At 42.2% G+C, this 25,333-nt stretch overlaps 1 protein-coding gene and 1 long non-coding RNA gene across 3 annotated transcripts in view; one reads left to right on the top strand and one right to left on the bottom strand.

The window, feature by feature from the left end:
• Positions 1-1,745: 1,745 nt before the first annotated feature.
• LOC146860735 (uncharacterized) lies at positions 1,746-3,198 on the bottom strand. The gene is made up of 2 exons (XR_014978856.1): positions 2,862-3,198; positions 1,746-2,436 (listed from the first exon to the last, which is right to left on the bottom strand). It is a non-coding gene; the product is annotated as an uncharacterized LOC146860735 (long non-coding RNA).
• A 42-nt stretch (positions 3,199-3,240) lies between these two features.
• MORF4L1 (mortality factor 4 like 1) overlaps positions 3,241-25,333 on the top strand; it is a 117,442-nt gene continuing 95,349 nt past the window's right edge. Inside the window, exons 1-5 of one of the 2 annotated variants that reach the window (XM_085644677.1) lie at positions 3,241-3,447; positions 18,862-18,908; positions 19,654-19,721; positions 22,582-22,668; positions 23,568-23,645. In XM_085644677.1, the coding sequence (XP_085500803.1) occupies positions 3,408-3,447; positions 18,862-18,908; positions 19,654-19,721; positions 22,582-22,668; positions 23,568-23,645 (320 nt within the window). In that variant the 5' untranslated portion in view covers positions 3,241-3,407. Of the gene's footprint in view, positions 3,448-18,861; positions 18,909-19,653; positions 19,723-22,581; positions 22,669-23,567; positions 23,646-25,333 lie in introns of both variants that reach the window. The other variant, XM_085644678.1, reaches the window with a different exon arrangement.

Below are 25,333 nucleotides of genomic sequence, written 5' to 3'. Positions count from 1 at the left end.
ACCTAAGTAAGAGGTGGTTACACCAACTTACCCCAGCTGAGTGATCAGCCAGTTGTGTCAAATTTGTTAGGCCGAGCCTGGGGTGGCATAATACATGCTTCAGCCCCTGGCAGGCCTTAGATACACCAATGCCCTGGGTACCTAGTGTACACTGGTACAGGGGCTGACAGGGTGATCCACTCCCAATTGGTTATGCACCTAGGGTGCATAGTTTTAATTTAGTAGAGAGAACAGCAGGCTGGGGGTCTGATTGGCAGGCCCACATCCTCAATATGTCAAAAACCAGTGAAGCAAAAATTTGGGGTGACCATAGGATAGCAGACCCTACTCTCCTACACTACTTCACCCTGTAATTCTCCATTCCTAGCGCGGCATGCACTAATACATCAATCAGGGGCGTCTACGTTTCTTACTGACTAGCCAATCCCAGCGCTGCCTTTCAGACGTCAGCTCTTTCTCGCTGTTGCAGCCCCTGCTGACCCCTCGTTTACAAAAATCTGTAACTTTTCTTACGTTCTTTTATTTACAAATCTGTTAGTAACGACATAAAAACGCCACCATTGTCCGCTTCGCTAATCAAAGAATAATTAATGGCCTTTCTCACAAGAATTCCGTCTTTTTCCGAGAGCAGCGCTTACCTCTGCCCTACCTGTTTCTCCAGAATTAAGACACCTAGTTGGAGACCCAATGCTCCTGAGAAATAAAACCAGAGTTCGCAACTAACCCGAATGCCTTTTCTTTCACGCACTTTCACACGGAAAATGTAGTACATTCACACAGAATTCTGTCTTTCCCGAGAACAGCGAACAATCTGTCCTACTACAGAATTATGACATACGTTAATAAAGTAGCACTTCCCTCTACTTTATCCTTCTAACAAGCTTAGGGAACACCTATTACCTTTCCAGTGATAAGCGTTATCAGAGCTCCTTCTGGACTCCTGGTACCTAAGACCAAAATTTCACAGGTGATCTTCGCTACCATACACTTCTTTCATACAGGAAATATTTCTAATGGCAACACACGACGATGTCACCGAACCGAACCCAGACAATGCGTAGTGCAATTTCAATTGTTACACGTTTCCCCTGTGTACCTACAGGGCAACAACAATTCCATATTTCCCGAGAGCAGCGCTTACCTCTGCTCTGCTATGGAACCGTTACAAACTTCCGACTTCCTACATCCCAGAAGTCGTGCCAACAACATAGAACTCAACGCGACTCAACAAAGAGTATTAATACATAAACCAATATTTTCCAATAATCAATAAGCTATTTACAGGCAATAATCACCAAACCAAAACAATAAAAAACATCATCTTGCTACCAGAAAAACTGTTGCAGCGCGGAAACCTGAGTAACGGGGTCAGGACAAAACCCGTACCAAATATCCTCCCTTCGTCACAGACCAAATATCACATTAATACATTTACTGATATAATCATTGGTTGGGCCCATAACACCAATATTCACACTTCACTTCTCATTGGTCTGCACTTACAGGAGAGATGAATGTTCCAAGCGCTGACATGAAAGGAATACCTTATAACTTATAGAGAGAAAATGTATTTTACACATCTATACACTAATATCCTTACCCCTACGGATCTCAATCCTAAACATTAAGATACTCTTCCTACGTGATCAATGGATCATTTACTTGGATTAGTATGGTGATTTAGTCTGGCTAAAAACACGCTTAAGATCTTGATCTTTACCTCCCTCAATAAATGACAAAACGCATTTTCTTGTTAATCAGTATTTGTTTATCTAATTATCGCAAGGATTTTAGTTCCATCTATTAAATCACAGAACATCATATTTACCTAATCTGGTTATTTGTTGTCCTCTAAGTCACCAAATTAGCTGTCAATCAGTCGGAATTCAAAAGTTCTTCATGCAGCACGCTACAGTCCCAAGAATGGACAAGGACCAGAGACGTGCAAGCATCTATCAGTGCCCATAGATAAAGTTTTCAGTTCATCAAAGAAATGGGCAGCATTCAGTCTGTCATAGATTCAGGAACGCAGCAGTCACGTAGCGTCACCGTCGTCTCCGTCAGCGAAAAGGGAAAGCACATGTGAGTCCTCTCTATTCTACCGTCATTTTTATAATAAAAGTAAAGTCAAGATGTTACATTTTACAGAATTTGGGCTTTTCCCATTGGTCGGTTGAGATCGTCCGGTGAGGTTTCACACAGTTCAAGAGGTTATGTCACTGTTCATGATCTTTCCGGTTTCTTGTAACTGTCCTTTGTTATAGTACTTGGCGGGCTTCCCACCGTGGCCTTGTTCGGGCACAGTGTGACAAGGGTCATGTCGAGGCCACAGGAACATGTTGCAGCGCAAGCGTACTTCACCCGAGACCTCGTGGAATGGTGGCCATCACGTCGTGTCTCGTTGGCGGCCATCTTGTTTTTAGGCCCAAAGGACAACTTAAGCGAAACAAACACAAAAACGTAATTAATACATAGAAGTAATGAATAAAATGTTAACCCCTTACTAATCCCTCCATGTGCTTGTAATTATCTAGCGTATAGCGACATTTAAAGCGTTCATATTCACCCGTTTGATGTCATCTGGGGCAACATAATGAAAACATCACAAAAGCCACATATATCATGCAATATTCTATTTACTATGTATACTACTGTTAGTATGCGTACGTATTTTAGTAATGACAATTATTCAGCCATGCAAAATGCAAATCCCAGGTATATTTCGTACACTAATAAGGTTAATACACACACAAAATTATTTAGTAATATTATAATTAATAGATTATTCGACTAGTATATTCATGCAAAAATAGGGGGGGTAAACAAAATTTTGTACTACCAGCTCCATCAAAATCATTTACCTTGTTTTATATTTTCAATCTTTGTAATTACTTATAGTTGTAGTATCTATCTTAAACAATATATAACTTCCATGTAAGGGTCCGCGCTAAATAAGCATACACAAATAAATTGTGACATGGGCACAGGCTCACTGAAAGGATCGCATGTAAGTAAATTGGAGATTGTCTAATAAACTGCGGACTCAATCCCTCCATAAAGAGAAATCAGGGCAGAGTGGGTTTTAGGGATCCGGGATGCCAACATAAGATAGTGTGCTAGCGCCGACATTTGGGCAGCACGAAAACACTAGGACCACAGTCACTCGCACACTATCTGGAAAGAGTGGATGAAGAGGGCGGGGCCTTTTGTCGCGCAAGCGCAGACTCACTGTTTGACGCCAAACGTAGGTGGGGCCGAAAGGAAGCGGTGTTTGAGGGTGCGCAGCTTTCCACAGTAGTCGCTTCGCCATGACGTGTCGCGGGCGGTGGCGGCGGCTGGGGCGGGCGCGCGGTGATTAGATGTGGCGGGGCCGGGAGCGGAGGCCCGGGGAGGAGCGGGCAGTATAAATGGCGCCGAAGCAGGAGCCCAGGCCCAAATTTACCGAAGGTTAGTGAGGGGCGTGGCGCTGAAATGGACCAAGGATAGGCGGGAATGTGGTTATGGGGATAAGCCCTATTGCAAAAGGGGGCGGGGGAAGTTGGTGGGGGAGGGGCGCCAAATCCTGGGGATTGCGGAATTCTTGGTACTGGTCGAGCATACCTGCCGCAGAGAGAAAGGTGCCACTGGAGGGGTGTATATTGACCCGTGTTGGGGCTTTACTAAGTTAGGTGAGTGCGTGTTTTGAACCAACAAATAAGCGCTGAGTCCTTATGCCCTTCTTTTGGAATTTCCCAATAAGTATGTGGTGTTTTATAGCCCCTCCCTCCGTTTTCTTTCCCACCTCCCTGTTGTCCCATCCTCCTTGCCTTCTCTATATTGGCTGTTTAAGCTCCTCCCACATCCTCCTGTGGAATGCGTCTTTTCTCCTTATTTTCCTTTTGGTATTTGTCATTGTTTCCTAGCCGCGTTCCCACTAATACGGCTAGTGCTTTCGGCGATTAAAGTAGATTTCGGATTCGTCAAGGTATTCATCCATTTATTCTGCGTCCGAGTTGTTTCCTCCGTCTTAAATCTCCGCCTATGTTGCACTTTCCGCCTGTTCTCGCAGCTTCCCTTTGTTACACCTTATTACCGTAGCTATTCATAAATCTCAGATGAAGCTGACTGTCGTTGTACCTAGTCTTTACTAAGTTCATTTTCTGTTCCTACATTCATTTAAGCGATCGTGACAATGCGGATGTTCTTATTACTATTGAGCATTCGCCCCTTTTAAAGATTTTTTTGAAAATACCCCTCAGTCAGTGAATACCGTCCGGTTACCCCCACATTAGCACTGTAGCAGGATTGGATTGGTCAGGCGGGCAATGGGCCGGTATCGGAGTTGAAGCTGTGAGCCTCTGGCTCTATTTGTGCTGTTAAAATGCCTCCAGCGGGGACCTGAGCGCCCTTTCCGGATGCCGATGGGACTCTATTACCTCGCTAGGTGTCAATCAGCCTCTGGGCCGTTCCATAAATGTATTCAGATGGAGCAGGGTCCCTGAGCGCGTATATTCAGGTGTGAATTCAGCCGTGTACAAAGAGCCCCGGTAATGTCTGTATTATTATTATATCAGTGAAGTTAAGAAAACGCGTCTCTTTTAGAGACCCCCACTCTTTTCGTAATATTTAAAACAAAAGTATTGTTTTACGAAAAGGCGCAATTCGCAAACGTGGCCCGCATGTTTATTTATAGTGCCCAGGCCTATTTTTTTTTTTTTATCCCAATCCAACTCTGCTCTGTAGGGTCTAGGCTGCCCATCCTAGTATTGTACAAGGACTTTAATTAATCCCAGTGTTGGTTTACTTACGGTCTAAATTTGCAGCAACATCATAACTGTTATATTTTCTCCACTCTAATGACCCACGTTTTATTTTTATCTTCGTTGAAGTTGACTTTTTGTGAAGTGACCAAGAAAGGTGAAATGTTTTTGTTGTTTCGAAAACAATGGCCGTATGTAGAACGTTCCAGCTGTCTGGTTTGCTAAAGACCTCTTCAGGGCATTCAGAAAGCTTCCCTGGGATTGTGTTCTGGCCTTTGCTTACCATTGGCGTTGTGGTTTGTAACTCACATTTTCTGGCTTTCTATTTGATGGCTTTATTTGTTTTAGGCTGTCCAAGGTGAGTTTTTCTCTCCCAAGGAGCAAAGCCTTTTCACACTACCTCCTTGCATTGTTCCACAACTGCTCTTTTCTTATCTTGCCACACTTTCTGTTTTGTTCTTTTAAAGACCAAGGTAAAATGTCAGGCTCTCTCTTTGAGTGAGATTGTTGGTTACTTTTCTCTCTCTGACCTCAAAGTGAGAGGATATATGTGACAATCTTGCTGGATACTGGGGGTAGTAGTTTTTTTTCTAGCACACATTTAAATGAACTGTGTAAGTATTTGTATACTGTATCGTTTTCTTAGTAAAACTGGATGTCTGTGCAAATGTAATGGTCATTTAAATTTTAAATGTGTTGTCTGTAATAGTCGCGTGCTACCACACCATGCATACTCTACGCCACTGCTATCTACTCTTTGCCACTCTACTCTGCATTACTGTATGCCATTGCACTTTAATATGCAACACTATAATCTACGACACAAAATATTCTTTGCTGCTGCACCCTAAGCCACGGCACTCTACGCCTCTATACTCTGCAACACTCTATGCCTATGTATTCTACACCAGTCCATTCCACTCCACTGAACGTAATTCAAGGCCATTCCACTCTGACACTCCATGCCACTCTGCTCTGCACGACTAACTTCTATTCATACTGCATTGCAGCCATGCTGGTATACGTGACTAAAACACATTGGCAAAGCCAGTAGCTCTTGCATTGGCAAGACTATTTGCTTTGCCAGTTCTTATCAAATTAGTTTTATCCACAGTACAAAGCATCCATGCTACTGTACAGCATTGCGCCAAAATATTGACAATAGCTGTCATAGTGATCCCTGTTGGCTGTGCCAATGCTAGTCTTCCCATGGTAAATCTGTCTTTGTAAAGGTTTTACCGCCGTACCATGTTTACACACACAAATACAGTAATGAGCCACTGAAAAATGACCAGTCAGCCTTTGTGCCATCCTACTGCGCGGCAACACGGTTTATATTTTTCTCAGAAGCTTTTCATCCTTTTGATCTAGAAACACATTTTTTTTTTGTTTAAATCTGCAAATTATGCAGCCATTGAGATCAGGCAAATCCATAATTATGTGTAAAACTCTGCAGAATTGCATAGTTCCAGTGCCCTTAGCAATACTATAGATTTTTAGAATGCTGGCTGTGTGGCTCTGTAAAGAGTTGGCCTTTTGAGTAGCCGTGTCCGTTTATATTCACAACTAAGGATCATCTTTCTCCCTATGGTTTGGTCAATCACTTTGTAGTTTGCTTCAATAAAGTTTCTAGAGGCAGACATCCCCGGTTTCTGTACTAGATCAAAACTGGAGACCTCTTAAATTAAAGCCATTAGCCCTTATATTGGGTCTGCTTATTTAGCAATGAAAGAGTTGCAGCACCTCTTACGACGAACAACATTAAGCTGTATACCCTTTCTGTTTCGACTGGCGCCTTAAAACAAATCCTGCTTAGACAGAAACTCTCCTAATGGTAGTTATTCAGATAAAAGAGGGCCCAAAAAATGGCAGTAATTTGGCTGTACAGTACAGGCCCGCTAGATCTCTGACCAAAACTGGGGAAAGATTATTTTCGTACTTGCACACTGAAAGATCCGACAGTACTTCTTGACTGGTCACCTGCCTTCATCTGTGTCACAGATTCATTTTATTGCAATCTGCCCTGCTAAAACACACAGTACTTCTTTCTCAGTCTACCTCGTGGTTTTGAATGATGCTTGTATGCTGTCACTTCAAAATGTAACTCTTGCACTGACCTCATTGACATGGCTTGGTGCCCTTTGAGACTGCACTACTGGCTTCACCAAGATCTGCAGTTCATTCAGCAAGGTTGTCCCAGACTTGCAGGGTTGTTGGGTCTAGGCAATTCTGATGAATGTACTTGTTATAGGCAATGGTAGGTTGAAACATGCTCTGCAAACAAAACCTTTTTTAGGTTCTTAGTAAATCATATATTGACATGACATTTCTTTATCCTGTATCCTTTCAAGGACCTTGAATTTTGGGTTTCAGCCGCGTGGACATCACTATTTAGAGTCATGTATACCACTCATGAATGCCCTTTAACAGGCATGGTTGCCGGTTGTCACAGTAAGCTGTAGCTGTATGCTCACATGCCTCTAGAAAGTGACTTCATACCTAGACCTAACTGTACTCTATTCTAGACGATAGAACACTTTCTGAGTTAAGTCCCTTACAGTATCTGTATACCTCCTCAATCTAGAATGTTTTTGAAGGCCAGTAAACATACAAGCATCCTATTAATCCTTGTACTAGCATAGAGCAGGGGCCCATTGGGTTATTTGAGAGTGGACTTTGAAAGTGTTAATATTTTCATTCAGTGCATTTGCCATTGCCTCTTATTCAAGAATGCAGTTGTATGTGCTGTAGAACTGTTATGGTAACCCATGAGAGGAGGAGGGGGAGACATGGATGGTCCTGAAAATGCTATTTATGTACCTTTACAGTTCTTAACATTAAATAATTGTACAATAGCTACATCAAACATTTTACTAAAATTGGACGTGTAACTTAGCCGACTTCAATTTAACCCGTATCTGGTCCCTGAGCACTCCTGCAACATAATCTCCAGTGAACTCAGAAATTTCTAGTCTCTTGCGGTCCACTTTACTTAAGATGCTGCTGTTGCAGACGCCGTGGCCATATATCCTGTCACCAAATGCAAAAACTGATTACTTTGTCCTCTTCCATCTTGCTCGTGGTCTGTTGTACTCTGAAGTAGCAGCCTACATCACCCATTCTTCGTCTTCCAGCAAGGCGTTGTTTGAGGTTGTCGGATGGCAGTCTGCATTATAGAAATTATATTTTGTGGACGGAAATCACACTATGCCATCTGTGACCATTCTGTTTTACCATTTCATCATTATTCTGTCTTGCCGGCTTTCGTTTGAACAGTAACAATAAGAAGGTCCTCAATAGACTTTCAGAAGAATTATGCAACACGGTTGTCTTTGTAGTTGGCACCGTCTGCCCTCTTGTTTGCACTGATACCCTGAAGCACACCCATGGTTTCACTTAACAGTTTGATTCTCATGTACCCCTTTTTCACTTGGCTTTTTGACAGCACCACTTTTTGCATATAACGGAATTTATCTGGTGTCCCTGTGGGATAGTAAATGCTTTTCATTCAGGCACATAAATACGTGCTTTCCCCCGCACATTTCCATCAGATCATTTATTCCACTTCACGTATTATCTGTGTAAATGTTAGCGCGAAACCCTCCTCATTTCCACTTGTGCGTTCCCATTATCGCCTCTTTAACCAAGACCTCCACAGTCGGTGAAGTTGCCATTTACACTTTTTGGCTCCTTTCCTTATATCAGTGGCCTACAAGATATTCTTCCAGGCATTTGTTGTATAAATCGCCTCATAAGGACTTGCAACAGCTAATGTTACTGGTTTGCCTCATTCACCTCACAATCTTTATAATGTTCTTTGCTGACCGGATGTAAAATGATCTTACTAGTTAAAAATGTTCACACAATTTCTCAATCACGCTCTTTCTGAAATTGAGAACCATTGATCAAGATTCAGCATCTGTTGAATCACTGAATAGATCAGTCATGAAAATGGTTGCCGTTCCCAGGAGCTTCCCACTTATTCCATCATTACTGTCCATTGGATAGTCCACTAAATCAATGAACTGTTCCTGGTACCTCTGTCCCTTCTCATCAAGGGATACTCTGCACCGTTGAGTACTTCAGCAGATGAAATATAGATCAAGGTGGATGGACAGTTCCTTGTTACAGTTTGGTCATAGTTATATTTTGTCAAATCCGCCGCTGTATTGTTCTGAGATGGATGGCTTACCCAACAGAAACATCTTTTTATTTTCTTCAATGCTGCATGCACATACTTCTAAAATATATATATATATATTTACACAGTGGCCACAACACTCATTATGGTCACACTTGCTTACAAGCAAAATTACATTAATAAGAGGATACATTTGTTGCACTAGACTTTAACTGTTCTTTTCCCAAATCCTTCTAAATCATAAAACAAAGTTGGCCAAGCTAAAACACATGGCCTGATTTGTGTAGCTGTCACGTGAGCTTGTAATGATGCCATACATAAAAGTAAAGCATGTCTGTAAAACCCATAGTAGGCACATGGTGAAACCACTATTCTATGTATCTGAAACGAAAAATGAGTGGGAACTACATTTCCTCATTCCCGTTTACATACTGTTAAGTCAGTTGTACAGTGTAACCACTCAGTGTGCTGTGGCCATGTATGGATCCCATCAGTGCTGGCTGGCCCAGGAACTAAATAGATAATTGATAGGACACTGAATACCTCTTGGTGCATGCATGGCCCCAACCATCGGTCCTCAAAAAGAGAAGCTGCAACTAAAGTGAAGTCAAAATTGTTATTGAAACACAGTAAACCACAATTTTTTGCATTCCAAATGTTCTTACACATTTGCGCTCTCACTTTGAAACTGAAAACAGACTGCCTCAGAAAACCAAACATCCTGTTTTGTTATCAAAAGTGGTATGTTACCACTCCATCCCAGTTCATTTTTCTGTGCCTCTGTTGCCTTTTCAGTCAGTTCAGTCTCTGCAGTTTGTAGGGGTATACTGTCCCATATTTTTGAAAGTAGTCCTTTCATGGGATTGGAGGGCAGGAAAGGTGATTGTACCATTTTATACTAGTCACAGTCTGCTTTTAATAATTTCATATCTTCTTCAAACTTAAACAGTGGATCTCAGCATTCTATTACTATAGCCAACTGCTTAACTTAGATCTGATCTGGATGCTTACTTGCATTTGGAGATACTGGTAACCAAATCTTCCAATGCTGGTATTCAATTCTTCATCTATAAGGATTTTTTTTCCTTCACATGCGACTTCATGTGGCACTGGTCAGTGCCAATTTCAAATGAGTATTTTACTTTTGCGTTTGCAATTCCTCTTGCTGTGCAGGTTAAAAGCTGGTCTCAGCTAGTTAGGAACGCGATAAGGCTGATTGTAAGCATGTCAGAGCAAGTCCACATCACACGGCCTTTTAGTACGATTCTGTGCAGTGTTATTTTCCAGGGCCGTGACCATGGTCCATTAGGCAGTCTATTTTAAAACACCTGATATTTGCTTCCATAGTGGACCCCTTGTGACTGCTTATCAGCCCAGCTGTGGTGCAACCCACAAAAGTGGTCCTTTGCCCAGATGCCAAATTGAAAAACATCATTTGAAGTTTGGAACACTTCTGTCAGTCTGTGTTTTTTATGACTGAATGTTCCATTGATTTGAAAATAAATAATATTGGTTTCTTTAGTTTCATTTTACAAAACTTTATTTTAATCTTCAATAGAAAACGTATAAGCAAACACTTGTTTCACAAAGGCTCTCTTGCAAATTATGAAATTGTGATGTATAATTACAGTAGATATTAGTTTAGTCAAATGTTTACATTTTAGTTTCCCGCTCGTGTCACATGGATAGATGCATTACTCTTTGGTAGAATGCGTTCTATGTTATCACCATGCTGTAATAAAACTGACTAGAATACTTATTCTGTTGTATTTGGCTGTGAGCAATACCTCAGTAAGATGTAAATCTTATCCTCTGGCAAACCGAACTGATATTCCAGTTTGTTGTCTAAAATAATTTCAAAATTTCTCATACATTTATGGGTGGGCTTTCCATTACAAAATGAGTGAGTCTATTGCGGATATCAATTTGGTAGCATACTAAACATTGTGGATAAAATGGGCGGGGGGCCGGTAATGAGTTGTGGACACCCATTCATTTGTTTACCTTGATTATTATTACAGTGGGTTAGTATTGGGTATAGACTAGCTTTTACTGTTTGTCTTTTTTCGTAATTTCCCGTAATTTGAATCAACGTGATTGTGGATAGAAATGACCAGCATTTGTGAAAGAAGTATGTGGGAATAGTGTACCTGTTGGACAAAATGTAAGACTAGAGTAAAGCAACTCCACCACAGCACATCGTTTTCAGCCAGCCTAGAAGATATTCCGCATGACTGATCTGTTTTTTGCCCATGCTGAATAGGAGTCCTAGGGAGGAATACAAAAAGCAGTTTCTAACCTAAACTTTTCAAGATTGTTTAGTGAACTAAAGGCTCCCATCCTAAACAAGTGTATTGCTTATGTGTGTTTTAAGCTATTAATTCAATTAATGGGCGTCCTTGTCTCGAAGAGGGATATATGAGCTTGGCTAAGAGAAGCAGTTTATTTGTTGGCTTTGGAGTCTTGTATCAACTAGTTTACACATATTGGTCTATTGCATACTTGTGTGCCCTTCCTTGTATTTGTATGGGACTTAAGATGCCGGTGAGCACCTGATACTAGTATGGGTTTCCTCATTGCATACATTTGTTTCCCGTATGTGAACGTTCTTGCACAATAGATCTTTTTAGTTGACTCTGTAAATGAAGGTTCCTAGAGGTCTGATAGCTGAGACGTATTGTACAAGCTTAATGGCTCATGGAAATGATCTTGCTTTTTAGGTCTTGCCTAGCGACGTAGCGCAGCTGCTCGCTAGCGAGATCTATTGTTGTCGACTTGAGTTTGGAAGGGGGACCGGAGATGTGCACTTTCTCAGACAGCCGATGTGCACGCTCCCGGCGTGTCTCTCAGCTTGCTCCTGGACAGCACCTGGGCACATGCACGGCGTGTCTTTCAGCTTGCGCCCGGACAGCAGATGAGCATGCGCAGGCATCTCTTAACTTTCGAGCGCTCCCACCGCGTGCTCGCCTGGACAGCCCCATCGACCTGAGTTGGCAGCGGGTCGGCGCTTTGTGTACGGCTGAGGAGAAGCTCTGTTTCTCGCTCGGGAGGGGCATTGCTCGCGCCCTGCCGGCATCCTCTCGATGCTGATGGCGGGAGGCTTCTGTGGCTGCAGACCCCGTGCCTGAGGCGGCTCTCCCTGTGACCCGTACTTACGAGGCGAAGGAATGAGGGTTCCAGGCAGGTGTTGGAACAACACAAGGAGGCGCAATGGAGGCCAGGCTGCTGCTGGTGGCCGCCCTCTGCTGCGAGTGCAGGCTGATCACACCCGGCTGCTGCGCCATGAGACCCGACGGTTTGACGCTCTGTGATTCCCTGCGCGCTAGGCATTCCGGCGGCCCTAGCTAAACACTAGCAGACACCATTGAACATCAGTCAGCGACATTATCACAGTGTCAAGATTCAACTGGAATCTACTAAGATTTTCACTCTTGTGGCACACATCAGGTGATCTAAATAAAGGGTGCTGGCTGCAGTACACAGCTCATTAAAGAACCCCGCAAATAAATAGGAATTCAATAATACCGTACTCTTCTTACAAAATGTTATACAGAAACAGTTTCACGCTGTGACCCTTGGAGGGTGAAAAATACAAACTCAAACTTAGAATGAATACAGTGCGGTTTGTTACCTTAGTGCATGTTTTTTTTCTGTCGCGTTGCGGTGAGAAGCTTCAGCTGCCTAACGTGCCCTACCGTGAGCCCCTGTAAAGTATAACTTTCACACCCTTGTATACCCTCTCTCCCAGTGTAGCGCGTTACTCTTGAGGCTCACGCTTTCCTTTTTTTTTTATAAATTATTTTTGACTGTGGACATGGGCTGGGCACCCTGAATCTGCACCAGCCTCAATATTCACCAGAGCAATGCAGGCAATGCCATACCTGACTTCAGAGAGCACGCTCTCACATCCCTTAGTGTGTGGCACCAGCCATTAGGTTTCACTCATAATCCAGGAATACAAGTGCAAGCAAACACTTAGGTGTTGACACAGGTATCGCTGCCCATTGTGATGTGCCACATCTTCCACACCACAGGCAGAGTAACCACCAGTGGGATTGTTTAATTCCTGAACCATCGCTCCTTTCACTGCTAATTGAAAACCATCTAAGTTTTCCTTCTACTTTTGCAACAGTTATATCAAGTATGCGGTTTGTTTTCGGAGGAATCAAAAACTGGCCTTATGTGAAACCACTGCATCTGCTTTAATTATTCAGAATGATTATTCCTTCGTTCAATTAATTTCGACAAATGAAAATAAATTTTCAATATTTCAAATTCATTCTTTATTATGTGGTTAATTCAAGAACAATGCACAATTCATTTTTTTACATACATACATACATAATTTCAGCCTTAAAAAAATGATAAAAGAAAATCCGTGTTTGGCAGCCCACTTCTGTCACTGGAGTGGGCCACTTCCACCACTACAGCTGCAAAGCTGGTGCCAAATCTACTGCCAGACCCCAAATCACTGCCACGCAGTCCGTAGTGAGGATATGTTGCTGTAATGTGCGTTAATGTGCAGCATAGGTAAATGCATATAAGGTCCCAAAGGCGAGACCGATTGCATTGCATATGCTTGTTTTTGTATGGGGTTGTGTTTGAGACTTATCAGGAAAATGAGCTGCTCACTCTGCTTAAGAGTGGGGCCCTGATGTGCGAAGTAGAGGATGGAGCATCTATGCTGTGATGTTTGGGCAAGGCTTCCCCTATTTGAGAGAGACTGCTCTTAGTAATTTCCTAGTGCATTCTGACCTCTTGCGCACTGGCTGTGAATCAAAATGATAGGCTATTGCATTAGTATGCACAAACTGCACTTGCCACCCAAAGCCTGTCCATGAGACATGCGATACTAAAACTTCATACATCCATAGGAAACATCAGGGCACTGACGTGGGCATATTTAGTAGCAGTGGGCAATTGCTCTAAACACACACCTGTCTATTGTTGAAGACGTACTGTTAACAGCGTTAATACATGCAGTGGGCTTTGGGTCAGCGATTGCTTATCATTAGTTGTATCCTTCTACTTATGTCTAGGGAACTAATTTTCTGCATGTCTCTTCTTGCTTTCTCTCCCACATACCTCATACCCCTCACGGCCGTTCATTTGTTCCTCCAGCTCCGTCCGCCAGGCAACTGCAATTTGCTGTTGGGCAGTCCCGTGTTAAAAAAGCACTTTTGCACACTTTTTATAATTAGTAAATTGCTTCCCAAAGATGTGCATCTGCCATCTTTGAATGGTAAATCACAAATGTCCCACCCAAGTATCATGATGCATACACACCGGGGGGGCTTGTGTAGCCATGTCTCAGATGAAATGATATGCATATTGAGGGCGTCCCCCACCCTCCCCGTGCATCTAGTTCAGCGCTTTTTTTGGGGGGGAGAACAGCATCTACAGAATTGGCAAAGCCAAAAGAATCCTATTCGCTTTGTCAATGCCTGTTTTGTTTTTCTCTCTAACCAATGAAGCAAACTGGTTTTGGTTGGCTTTCACAGATGCATGGGGCATTTGCAGTGGGGATATTTTAAATAATGAATGTTTTAGGAGTCTCTGGATTAGTCTTGCTTGACCAGTTCATAGCACAGACTGATACTTTGCTGATCTAGGGCCTAATTTAGATCTCTGCGAACGCATTACTTCTTCAAAACGGTGACTGATATCCCATCTGCCGAAATAATAAATCCCATAGGATATAATAGGATTTATATTTAGGCGGATGGGATATCAGTCACCATTGTGAAGGAATAACCGTCCGCCGAGAAATAAATAAGGCCCCAAGTCTCTTCCCTTGCTTGAACAAGCAAGTGTCTGAAATTAGATAACAGCCAGTAAGTAAACCCTGTTTTATAGTTGTTTAACTGCTGTGAGGTGCCATAATCTTTGCTATTCACTTTGAAGAGTCCAATAGGTTTCTATTTTGAGAGGTAGATAAAATAGCTACCTTTCGTCATTGAGTTAGGTTTGGCAGTATACACTGCATCCTGGGCAGATTTGTGGTGGTTGCAAAATAGGCAAGGTCCTTGGTAATAAAACTTTGAATCTAGGTGGCTATGGCTCCCACGTAAGTAGATACTTATATTGCTTCAAGAAGTTCTTACCTGTTAAGATTGGTTACTGGGGATATTGAACTAAATGTATGTTTGTCTTCCTGAAGGCTAAGTGAGCATTATTTTGGTTTGGTTCACTTTCCCTTTGCCACATTAACAATAGCTATTTCTAGAGTTTCCTCGAATCGCTGATTGTCTTGGTAGTTGTGCACAATGCCTATCAGGTATACTCTATGTAAAGAATATGTCTGTAATATGTATCTTTGCTCTTGCAGCGAAAGCCTGTCTGTCCTTTAACGCCAGACCAATATTTTTGCTTTTAGTCTGTTTTTCTTAAACCAATATATTTATAATTGCACAGTCCTTATATTTTTGTTCTCCGTTGACTGTTCATTCCCCCAGTACTTGGGTTGTGCTCTCCAGCGTTTATTACCAGTATGTGCCAAACATTGTTGGACTGTTTTCTAAGGGTACTTTCCAGCCTTTAAACTGTGAACGCTGTCCACTGAGAGGGCAGGTTATGTGCCCATTGGAGTTTTTCAAAATTTGGATTCTTTGCTGTTGAAGTATGACTAAAACAGTTCATTGAATCGGGTAAGGGGCAGTAAGTAACCTGTGTATTTGTATGAAAATATTCCGTGCAATTCTTTTGGTGCAGTGTTGAATGGATCACAGTGCAGATTGCGCTTTAATTCATACTTCTCAACTCTTGTAGATGTGTTGTGAGAATCCGGAGTTTGCAGTCTCAGAATGTCCCTGACTGTTTTTGTTTTCTCGCAGGTAAATAAAAAAGCACACCGCCTGCTTTTGAAGGACAGTTGCATCAGTGCAAGGTTTTTTAGTAAGGAGACTCCAGATTTATCACTGCTTGAGTTGAGAAGTATGTTATTTTTCTTTTTCTAAATTTATAGGGGCTCTCGGATTGGAACATGTAAAAAAGGGTTAAGATTTGGACTATTGTGGTGGGGGGTTGATTCTTGAGGGAGCAATACTGTGACCTATCTTGCTCTAGCATTAACAATTTAATTACTAATGCAGAATCATTATATTGTTGTATTTCAGCCTGTGAAATTGGGTGGGACACTGGGTTGGTGAAGATTTATGCCCTACCCCCGCCCCCTCAAAATAAAATATTTTGAAAAGTTTATTCACCACCCTTTTGAATCCCACTGACCACTCAGGATATCAGATTATTAAGGATTTTCTTTATTTATTCTTAGCTATTGGTTAAGGGGGTAGTTCTAAGGCTATAAAGTAAGATCTTTCATTGTCCTTTCTGCTCCATTATCAAATCAAACACTTTTTTTGCATGCTACAGTTTTTGAATCCACAAGGCTAAACAAGTGCTTTGTACCGATGATTGGAAGGAGCGCCCACCCAACTTCCCCCACTGATGGCCAGCAGTATTAACATTATTGTAGGCATAGTTTATTCATGTGGAAAAATGTTAACTGAATCTCTTGAATGCATGTTTGAGTGCGGGGTAATCTTTGTGCTTCACGCCAGTTCTTCCGTTGGTTAAGGGGCTGGCTAACATGCATGCAGTATATTGTCGCTTTCTCTGCTTTTGTCTTCAATGTCTTGGGCTGCTCATGGACTGAGAATGGGAGTGCAGACATGCTTGTAGTTTTCTACAAATGCAAAAACAACAATTGATGGACAGAATGCAGAACAATGTCATACATTCACCCCAGTACAGAGATCTGGGCCTAAATCCATCGTTTTTTTGCTCACCATGCCATTCCAGTTTGAACCCAGCCATATGCAAATCAGTCTTGACCCTGTGCCCCATGGGAACAGTCCAGCCCGAACTGCAAAGCCAGGTCCTCCCTGGACTGGAAACAAGCATCCTAGGACCGGTTTCGGGCTTTCAGCCCTCGTCAGCCAGGATAGCTTGATTCCAGTGGCATGGAGAGCAAGGGACTCACGTCTGAGCATACCCTTCCCACTCGGGGTGACAAATGCAAAAACAACAATTGATGGACAGAATGCAGAACAATGTCATACATTCACCCCAGTACAGAGATCTGGGCCTAAATCCATCGTTTTTTTGCTCACCATGCCATTCCAGTTTGAACCCAGCCATATGCAAATCAGTCTTGACCCTGTGCCCCATGGGAACAGTCCAGCCCGAACTGCAAAGCCAGGTCCACTGGAGTCAAGCTATCCTGGCTGATGACGGCTGATAGCCAGAAACCGGTCCTAGGATGCTTGATTCCGGTCCAGGGAAGACATGGCTTGGCAGTTCGGGCTGGACTGTTCCCATGAGGCACAGGGTCAAGACTGATTTGCATATGGCCATGTCTAAACTGGGGTGGTGTAGTGGGCAAAAGAACGATGGATTTAACCCAGATCTCTTGACTGGGGGAGAATGTATGCATTGTCAGCATTCCGTCCATCATTTGTTTGTTGTAACGCTTTTCGCCCTAAGTGGGATGGGTATTCCCAGACGTGGGACCCGTGCTCACTACGCCACTGGAGTCAAGCTATCCTGGCTGATGACGGCTGATAGCCAGAAACCGGTCCTAGGATGCTTGATTCCGGTCCAGGGAAGACATGGCTTGGCAGTTCGGGCTGGACTGTTCCCATGAGGCACAGGGTCAAGACTGATTTGCATATGGCCATGTCTAAACTGGGGTGGTGTAGTGGGCAAAAGAACGATGGATTTAACCCAGATCTCTTGACTGGGGGAGAATGTATGCATTGTCAGCACTCCGTCCATCATTTGTTTGTTGTAACGCTTTTCGCCCTAAGTGGGATGGGTATTCCCAGACGTGGGACCCGTGCTCACTACGCCACTGGAGTCAAGCTATCCTGGCTGATGACGGCTGATAGCCAGAAACCGGTCCTAGGATGCTTGATTCCGGTCCAGGGAAGACATGGCTTGGCAGTTCGGGCTGGACTGTTCCCATGAGGCACAGGGTCAAGACTGATTTGCATATGGCCATGTCTAAACTGGGGTGGTGTAGTGGGCAAAAGAACGATGGATTTAACCCAGATCTCTTGACTGGGGGAGAATGTATGCATTGTCAGCATTCCGTCCATCATTTGTTTGTTGTAGTTTTCTACAGCTCGGATGAAGAGTGGATGAAACAGTTTTAGTTTAAAATGCAGTGTAGAATGCAAACCTAATGAGTGATTAGTAGGAAGGCTGTGTTTGCCTTAATTAGATTATGTGTATGCCTTTTGTCCCAAGGAAAGTATTTCTATTGCTCCTGTTGTACTGTTTTGCAGGAGCCACCAACATAGTATTACTGTTGAATGCTCTGGCTTCTTGCTTTCATGTTTGACTGACGAATGAATTAAGTAGATAACATGAGTAATCGTTGCTGTACAACAATACTGGTTTACTTATCACTTTAGCTAATGCTCATTTTATGGAGCTCCTTACTCTGACAAAAAGGTACTTAATTGCTTAAATGTTAACATTTGAGGTAACAGTATGGTGAAGGCTAGTCATCAGTGCAGGGCTCCTGTTGTGTAAATGCATATCTAGATTGTGAAAAGGATGAAGTACACTGCCTCAGTGCTTTGGTCACCGGTTTCGGCGTCTTTCTTTTCTTCTTCTTTTTTTGTGTTAAATGTATGGTACAATGTACTAAAAGGCTATTTGCCAAAGCAACACTTATTGGTTACAGTTGTTAGATTTGTGAATCTGCTCTGTAAACTGCTTGGTCTCGCATGGCAGTGACTTTTTTGTATGAATTCTCCAGCGCCTTTTCACATAGTAGCTCGATCAGGCACTGCACAAACAGTTTAACTTGCAAGGCAGTGAACTCTTGATGTAGCATCTAGCTTTTTGCTAAGAGATCCGCAAGGAGGTAGGGTGTATGTCCTTTTCAGCCGTTACTGTTGGAGATTCGGATGTCAGATGCATGTAATGTCTCATTTTTAATGCCTGACTAACCCTCCGCTCCTTGTTTCGTAGGGGAGCGTGTTTTGTGTTTCCACGGACCTCTCCTTTATGAAGCCAAGGTATGTGTGTCTTTTTTTTTTTTTGGATGACCTTAAAAATGACCTGCATTACAAAGTACCTTGTTTACCCCCTGTGTCGTACTTTCTTTTCTCTTTGGCCTTCCTCTACTTGGAGTACTTGAATGTTTTCATTAACTGAGGCTGTATTGTTGTGAGAATTGAACCCCATTATGTTAGAAAGAAAGCATCTATTTTGTGTGCAGCTAAGAAACATGCCCATTTTGATGTCTTGCATTCAGCACATTCACAGCTACCTTTACAAAGTAAATAGTTGGCGACCCAATGATGTGGACTTGGAGAATTTTGGTCGTTAGTCATTCACCATGATGGCAAGTACCAGAAGTCAGACTATATGTTGTATTGCAGTTGGTCCTGACAAGCAGCGTTGGAGGATACGGTGTTTGAGTTCAAAGCAATAGCTAGCACAAATCAGTATAATGGCAAATTGTCTCTGCTTTGCCTCTTTTTCGCAAATACAGATGGGTAAGCAATTGGGACTACAGTATGAGGAGCTAAGCAGTTAACTAATCCAGCTTCAAGCGCTTAAGTGATTAGACAGTTCGGTACACGAGACAAAACTGCACACCTACCTGGTAGTTCTTGCTTGCAATTGTTAATGCAATTGTTAATGGATATCATTGTGGATTTGTTAATTCTATTTTCCGTAGTAAATACCCATTATATTAAGTGTCAGTTCCACTTGAACATATGACGATTTCTCAATCTTTTTTCTTTTTCTTTTCAGTGTGTGAAGGTTTCCATAAAGGAGAAACAAGTGAAATACTTTATACATTACAGCGGTTGGAATAAGAAGTAAGTACTCAATGACTCAAAAAACTTGCATGTTGTAACCTGATCATTGGGCTTTTTCTACTTCAGTCAATGATGGGCTTTACTAAACTGTGTGTGAGCAACTGGCTTTTCTTCCATGTTCTGTACATCCATATTCTGCCCCCTCTGATACCAAGAACTTATTCAGTGTGAAAGCATATTACTGGGAAGGAAGACAATGAGTGGTTTCCTAGTAGTAGATCAAGCTCTCACAAATATTTCCAGTTTGAAATTGCTGCAAGATCTGAAGCACGTGGGGACCGATACAACACTTGTTCTTTTATTTAAATATTCTACTGCAGCATTGGGAATAGTTGTTTTCAATAGTTTTGGGTTAATATGTATTCCTTTTTAGGTCGCAGAGTTTGCTAAAGACATCTTGGGGACTTTCAGAAAGTTGACCTAGGAATGCATTCCGCCGTTGATTACCATTGGCTTTGTGGTTTGTAACTCACGTTTTCTGACTTTCTCTTTGCTTTAGGCTCTCCAGGTACAGTTTGTCCCTCCAGTTGCCTTAAGTGTACTTACTGTATTGTTCCACGTACACCCTTTCTGTAAACAGGCCTTTAAATCTTGTTCCTATCTTGTCATATTTGCTGTGCATTCAAAGACCGAGGTCAAATGTCAGGCACTGTCTTCTGAAGGCGCTTGTTTACTTTTCCCTGATTTGAAAGTGAGAGGATTTATGTGATAATTTTTCATGATACTCATTTAAATGAACTGTGTAAATATTTCGGACAATGTCAGAATTGGGACACAAATGAAGCACATTTTTTTGTTATTTCTGATGTGTCCTGGAAAAAAGTACTTTCATATGATCAAAACAAATGATTGCATTAGGTAATGCAATTTCAAAACATTCTCGTTTGAATACTGTATATTTTTATTAGTAAAACTGTCTGTGCAAATGTAATGATCATTTCAATTGAAAATGTGTTGTCTGTAATGGCAGGTCACTACCATACCATACCATGCATACTGCCCTTTTGCACTGCTCCACTGCACTCTGCCCTGCTCCACTCTATTCCACTTTGCTCTGTCACTTCACCTCTCTACGCCAATGTACTCTTTGCCACTGCACTCTAAATCAGTCCAGACCAGGCCACACAAATCTACTCTGCACAACTCCAATCTACACTTTATGCCAGTATGCTCTACGCCAATGCACTTCACTCCAACGCTCCACTCTACGCTAATCTACTTTGCAACTGCACTCTACACCACTTTACTGTACGCCATTACACTCTATGCCACTCTACGCTGCACCACTCCACGCCACTTGACTACTCTAAAACATAAAACAATCTACACCATGCCACACCCCTTCATGCCACTCTACTCTTAGCCACTGCACTCTATGCCAAAGCACTCTACACAACTGCATTTTGTCACTGCTGTCTGCTCTGCATCACTGTACTCTGTGCCACTATACTAAATTCGCCACCACTGTACTCTGATACTACTCTGCAACATTGCACTCTCCGTGACTAAACTCTTCCACTCTCCTCTGTGCTACTCCACCCTGCTGCACTCTACGGCATTATACTATACTCGCACCACTTCAAGTTACTCTGCCACTGCCCTCTACTATATGCCGCTGCATTCTGCGACGCTGCATTGTATGCCTCTGAATTCAATGCCAGTGCACTCTATGCTACTATACTCTGCAACACTACGCCAATGCAATGTACACCAGTCTACTCTATGCCACTCCAGTGTATGCTAATCTATACGACTCTAAACTGTGCCACTTCAATTCATGACACTGCCAATCCAACAGTACTGTACTCTTCGCCATTTCACTTTGACACTCCATGGGCCTCTCCTCTACGCCATTAATTTTTAGCTATGATGGACAGGCTAAAGCTCTTGCATAAGCGAGACCCATTGGGTTTGCCAATGCTTGTTTACTTGTTGCTAATTTGAGGGTTATTCTACTTTTGGAATGTTAATCTATGTAAGAACATTTTGATAATGAGCAAAATGAGAATAAAATAAACATAAATTCTTGCAATCATAGGAGGTCGAACACGGTGCGTACAATTCAGAGCAGTCTAAGGAGCAATGGTCGTTTGCATTCGACTTTTTAAAATTTGTTTTTCCAAGCCCTAATTATTTGGTTTAGTGTGCCAGATTATTTTGGTAATCTCTTGTTCTATTTCCAAATTCGCTCTCAATGGCCGCAAACTCATATGTACAGTGAAGTTTCCTCTTTAATGGTTGCCCATGCTGAAAAGAGCTTCAGTCTCCTTAATTGGAATGTTTAGTGTCTTGTAGTATGTTCCATCATCAAGAAAGGTCTTAATCCAGGAAATCATAGTTGCCTTCCAGTTAGTTGTCTTGTACAGGTATGCCTGTTTTTATATATGGATTTCTACTGGTGCCATTTGTGAAATATGAACTAGTTGTGGTCTTGAACTGCCTTTAATGTAATGTTTTAGGTTGACCAGCGGCCTCATTCTGGTCTTGCCTCAGTCCACGTATAACTGTGGCACTAGTGTTTCTTGTACCAGCTTCCAGTGACATAGAAGCTGTGAAGAAAATGGAGGTAATATAACCATCCTTAAGGAAAAAACCCTTAAATTTACCTCCTCCCCAAGGACTGAGTGATGGGTGTAATTACCATTATAAACACCCTTTGCATCCTGTGGGGTTTTCTGAAGCAAATCTGGCAAAAAAACATTATTTTGCTAACATGGCATTCCATCCGCCCCTTTAGCGTTAGATGAGTTGTTGCTGTGTTCTTGACCATTAGTATTTGGGGAAACGGGGGCAGTTGGTGTCTTCCTCTTTGTGTTGTCCAATCCAGGGATTTGTTACTTGATATGTTTTTTTTCATCAGCTGGGATGAGTGGGTGCCAGAGAGCAGAGTACTCAAATACGTGGAAACCAACCTGCAGAAGCAGAAGGAACTTCAGAAGGCTAATCAGTAAGTATTTGTTGCCACTGTCCAGCACCTTGCATGCATCTCCTTGTGCAGGAGTGATAACTAGACGGTTACTGCTGATAAATTGGCTTTTCTCCCTGGTGTCAACCTTGTTCAAGACAAGGAGGGTGCATCTTACAGCCAGCATTAGCGGAAACAGTAGATCTGGCTTTAATCGTCTAATGCCTACGCACATAAAAGCAAGACAAGAAATGAAAAGCAGAACGTATTAAAGTCCCCTCTTGCATCCAGTACAGTCTTGTTTGGTTTTTCCAATAAAGAGGATTGTTGTAAAGTAGTCTACTGTGCAGTTCACTGCAAGCACTTGAGTGGAAATCCTACATCCTGATTGTCAATAGCACGTGTGATCCAAGGCCTGATCGGCAAACTCAGTGGCTGAAAGAGGCTGGTTGAAAGTTATGTAACCAGAACACTTTTCTCTGTGTATTTTAAGCAGTAGGCCTATTTGACAATTTCTCTGTCAAAATCCACAACCTAAACAATTTGGTGTCTCGGGTCCTGGTTAGTTGTGTCAAGTCACCTGGGAGTCATTAAGTGCAATATTGGCACTACGCTACTGTTTGATAGACCTGTAGCGTTCTGTGCACATTTGAAATGTTGGCCTTTGTGCGCGTACAGGTCTCGCTGATTGCATTTCTGCATGTATTTTTTTTATTTTCGACTACTTATTTCAATTTGCATCAGGATTCTATAATCTTTAGCTCATCTGCGTACTGGTTTTACAGCCCAGTCTTGCCAGCCACCTTGATCTAAATATATATTTTACCTTGCCGAATGCTAGGGAGCACATAGATGCTAGATTTCTATTGTAACTGCTTAATCTAGTTTGTCACTTGAGGGTTAAGGCTGTGTGATTAATTTAACTTCACTTTTCGTTATAGGGAGCAGTATGCAGAGGGGAAAATGAGAGGTGCAGCACCAAAGAAGGCCGGGGGTCCGCAGCAGAAACATGTGGAAGTGTAAGAACCCATGTTTATTTTCATGTTGTGCTTCCTTGTCTGCCTAGGGCTGTGAGTCATTCCGTGCAGCAGTTTTGTGCTGATTTCTAGCTACAGAGGGGGGGGGAAACCAGGACGATACCTGTTTCAGCGGTTTGACGGTCAGAACATGTGTTATCTTGATAGTCTCTGGACGATTACTAGTTATCTCTATTAAATGTTGAAGGGTTGCTGTTAATATTAATTTGCCCTTTCCTCTTTTTTTCTGCTTGTGTTCTTTTCTTGTGGCTCTGACTGATTTTATGGGAGGATGGTGGTGGTTTTATGCCTCCCAGAGGCTCTGTGGTCCGCCATGGTATCTCTTGAATAGTGTGGCATGGTTTTTCATTCAATGTCTTACAGTGACCGTCCCCTACTTTTACCTCCTTTAATCTTATGATGGCCCCTTGCCTCTCCTGCACGTATCCAACCTGGTGATCCGATTCCTAGGGCCAACTTATCCTCGCAACACTTTCGATTTGTCTTGTGAAATGTGAGTTTGGGAAGACCATTCCACTTATTTCGCACCGTCCTCATTTCAGCTGACTTCTCATCCCCCCATTTATTTATCTATCCCTTTTCACGGCATCCCCACTAAGCACTCAGATGCATCCTTAGCATGTCAAACCTCTAAAATAACAAACCGAATATTGACAAATAAGATGCTTCCAGCATACTTTGTATAACTGGTGCATATGCAGGGATCTTTTAGCTATATCCTTTTGGATAGGGTGTATACAGTCTGAGAATCAAGCGAAAAGTCCTGAAAATATTGGTGGTAAATGTAACTTTGAGAGGGTGATGGGGGGGGGGGGGGGGGGGAGGGGGTTCTGGTGTATGTTTCTCTTCCAGAGTTTGGTTTAAACCGGGTATTAAATTATTGGCTTACCTAGCACCATCCACATTACTATGTTTCAGAAGCAATAGTCCAATTATAAGAAAGCTCCAACTTGGAGGAGAGATCACTTGTAGACTTAAATCTCAATCTGTTGATATTCAGTTACCAACTCTGCTTACATGCTGGATCCTACAACTCTCTTATGATGGATAGGGAAAATATATTTTCCAAAGAGCAAAAACCGTATTGCTCTTAAGGCGACATTTCCTGTACATTACTTACATGTTAATACAGGTAAGTTTAAACTAGTTGAAAAGGATTTCTCCACTTTCTAAGAGAAAAAGGAAAATAACTTTACATTAAGGAGGAACTGTTTAAAGTTGACTAAGGATCTTCACAATCTTAACATGCAGCATGGACAGGTAGCCGCTCTGGGGACAAGTCGGCTACAAAGGGACCCTAGAGCAGTCTCAAACCTTTTCTGTAATAAGAACTACTTGTAGCCAATAAGTCGTCCTGAGTTATAAATATTAGTGTTGTAACTGCAACCAGATCAGATAAGATTACAATAGTGGCCACTATATTCAAAATTAACAACAGTTGTCATTTTAGTGTAGCAGCCAGGATTTGCCAACCCTAATGTAAAAGTCCATTAATTTGGAATGCCTTTAGCTGCAATGCTTCTTGCGTTGAGAGAATATCTGTAAGAAGTCTCTCTAATTCCTTGTGACTTATCACCCAAATATCCACTTTAAATATATACTGGAAACTAAACTATTCTCAAAAAAAGGTTTTTTTTAGGAGTTCTCAACCTACTAATTTTGGCCTTATA

This window comes from Triturus cristatus, chromosome 3_1, assembly GCF_964204655.1.
Source record: "Triturus cristatus chromosome 3_1, aTriCri1.1, whole genome shotgun sequence".
Taxonomy (NCBI): domain Eukaryota; kingdom Metazoa; phylum Chordata; class Amphibia; order Caudata; family Salamandridae; genus Triturus; species Triturus cristatus.
Note: the sequence above shows the minus strand (reverse complement) of the source record. Positions and strands in the feature narration are given on the sequence as shown.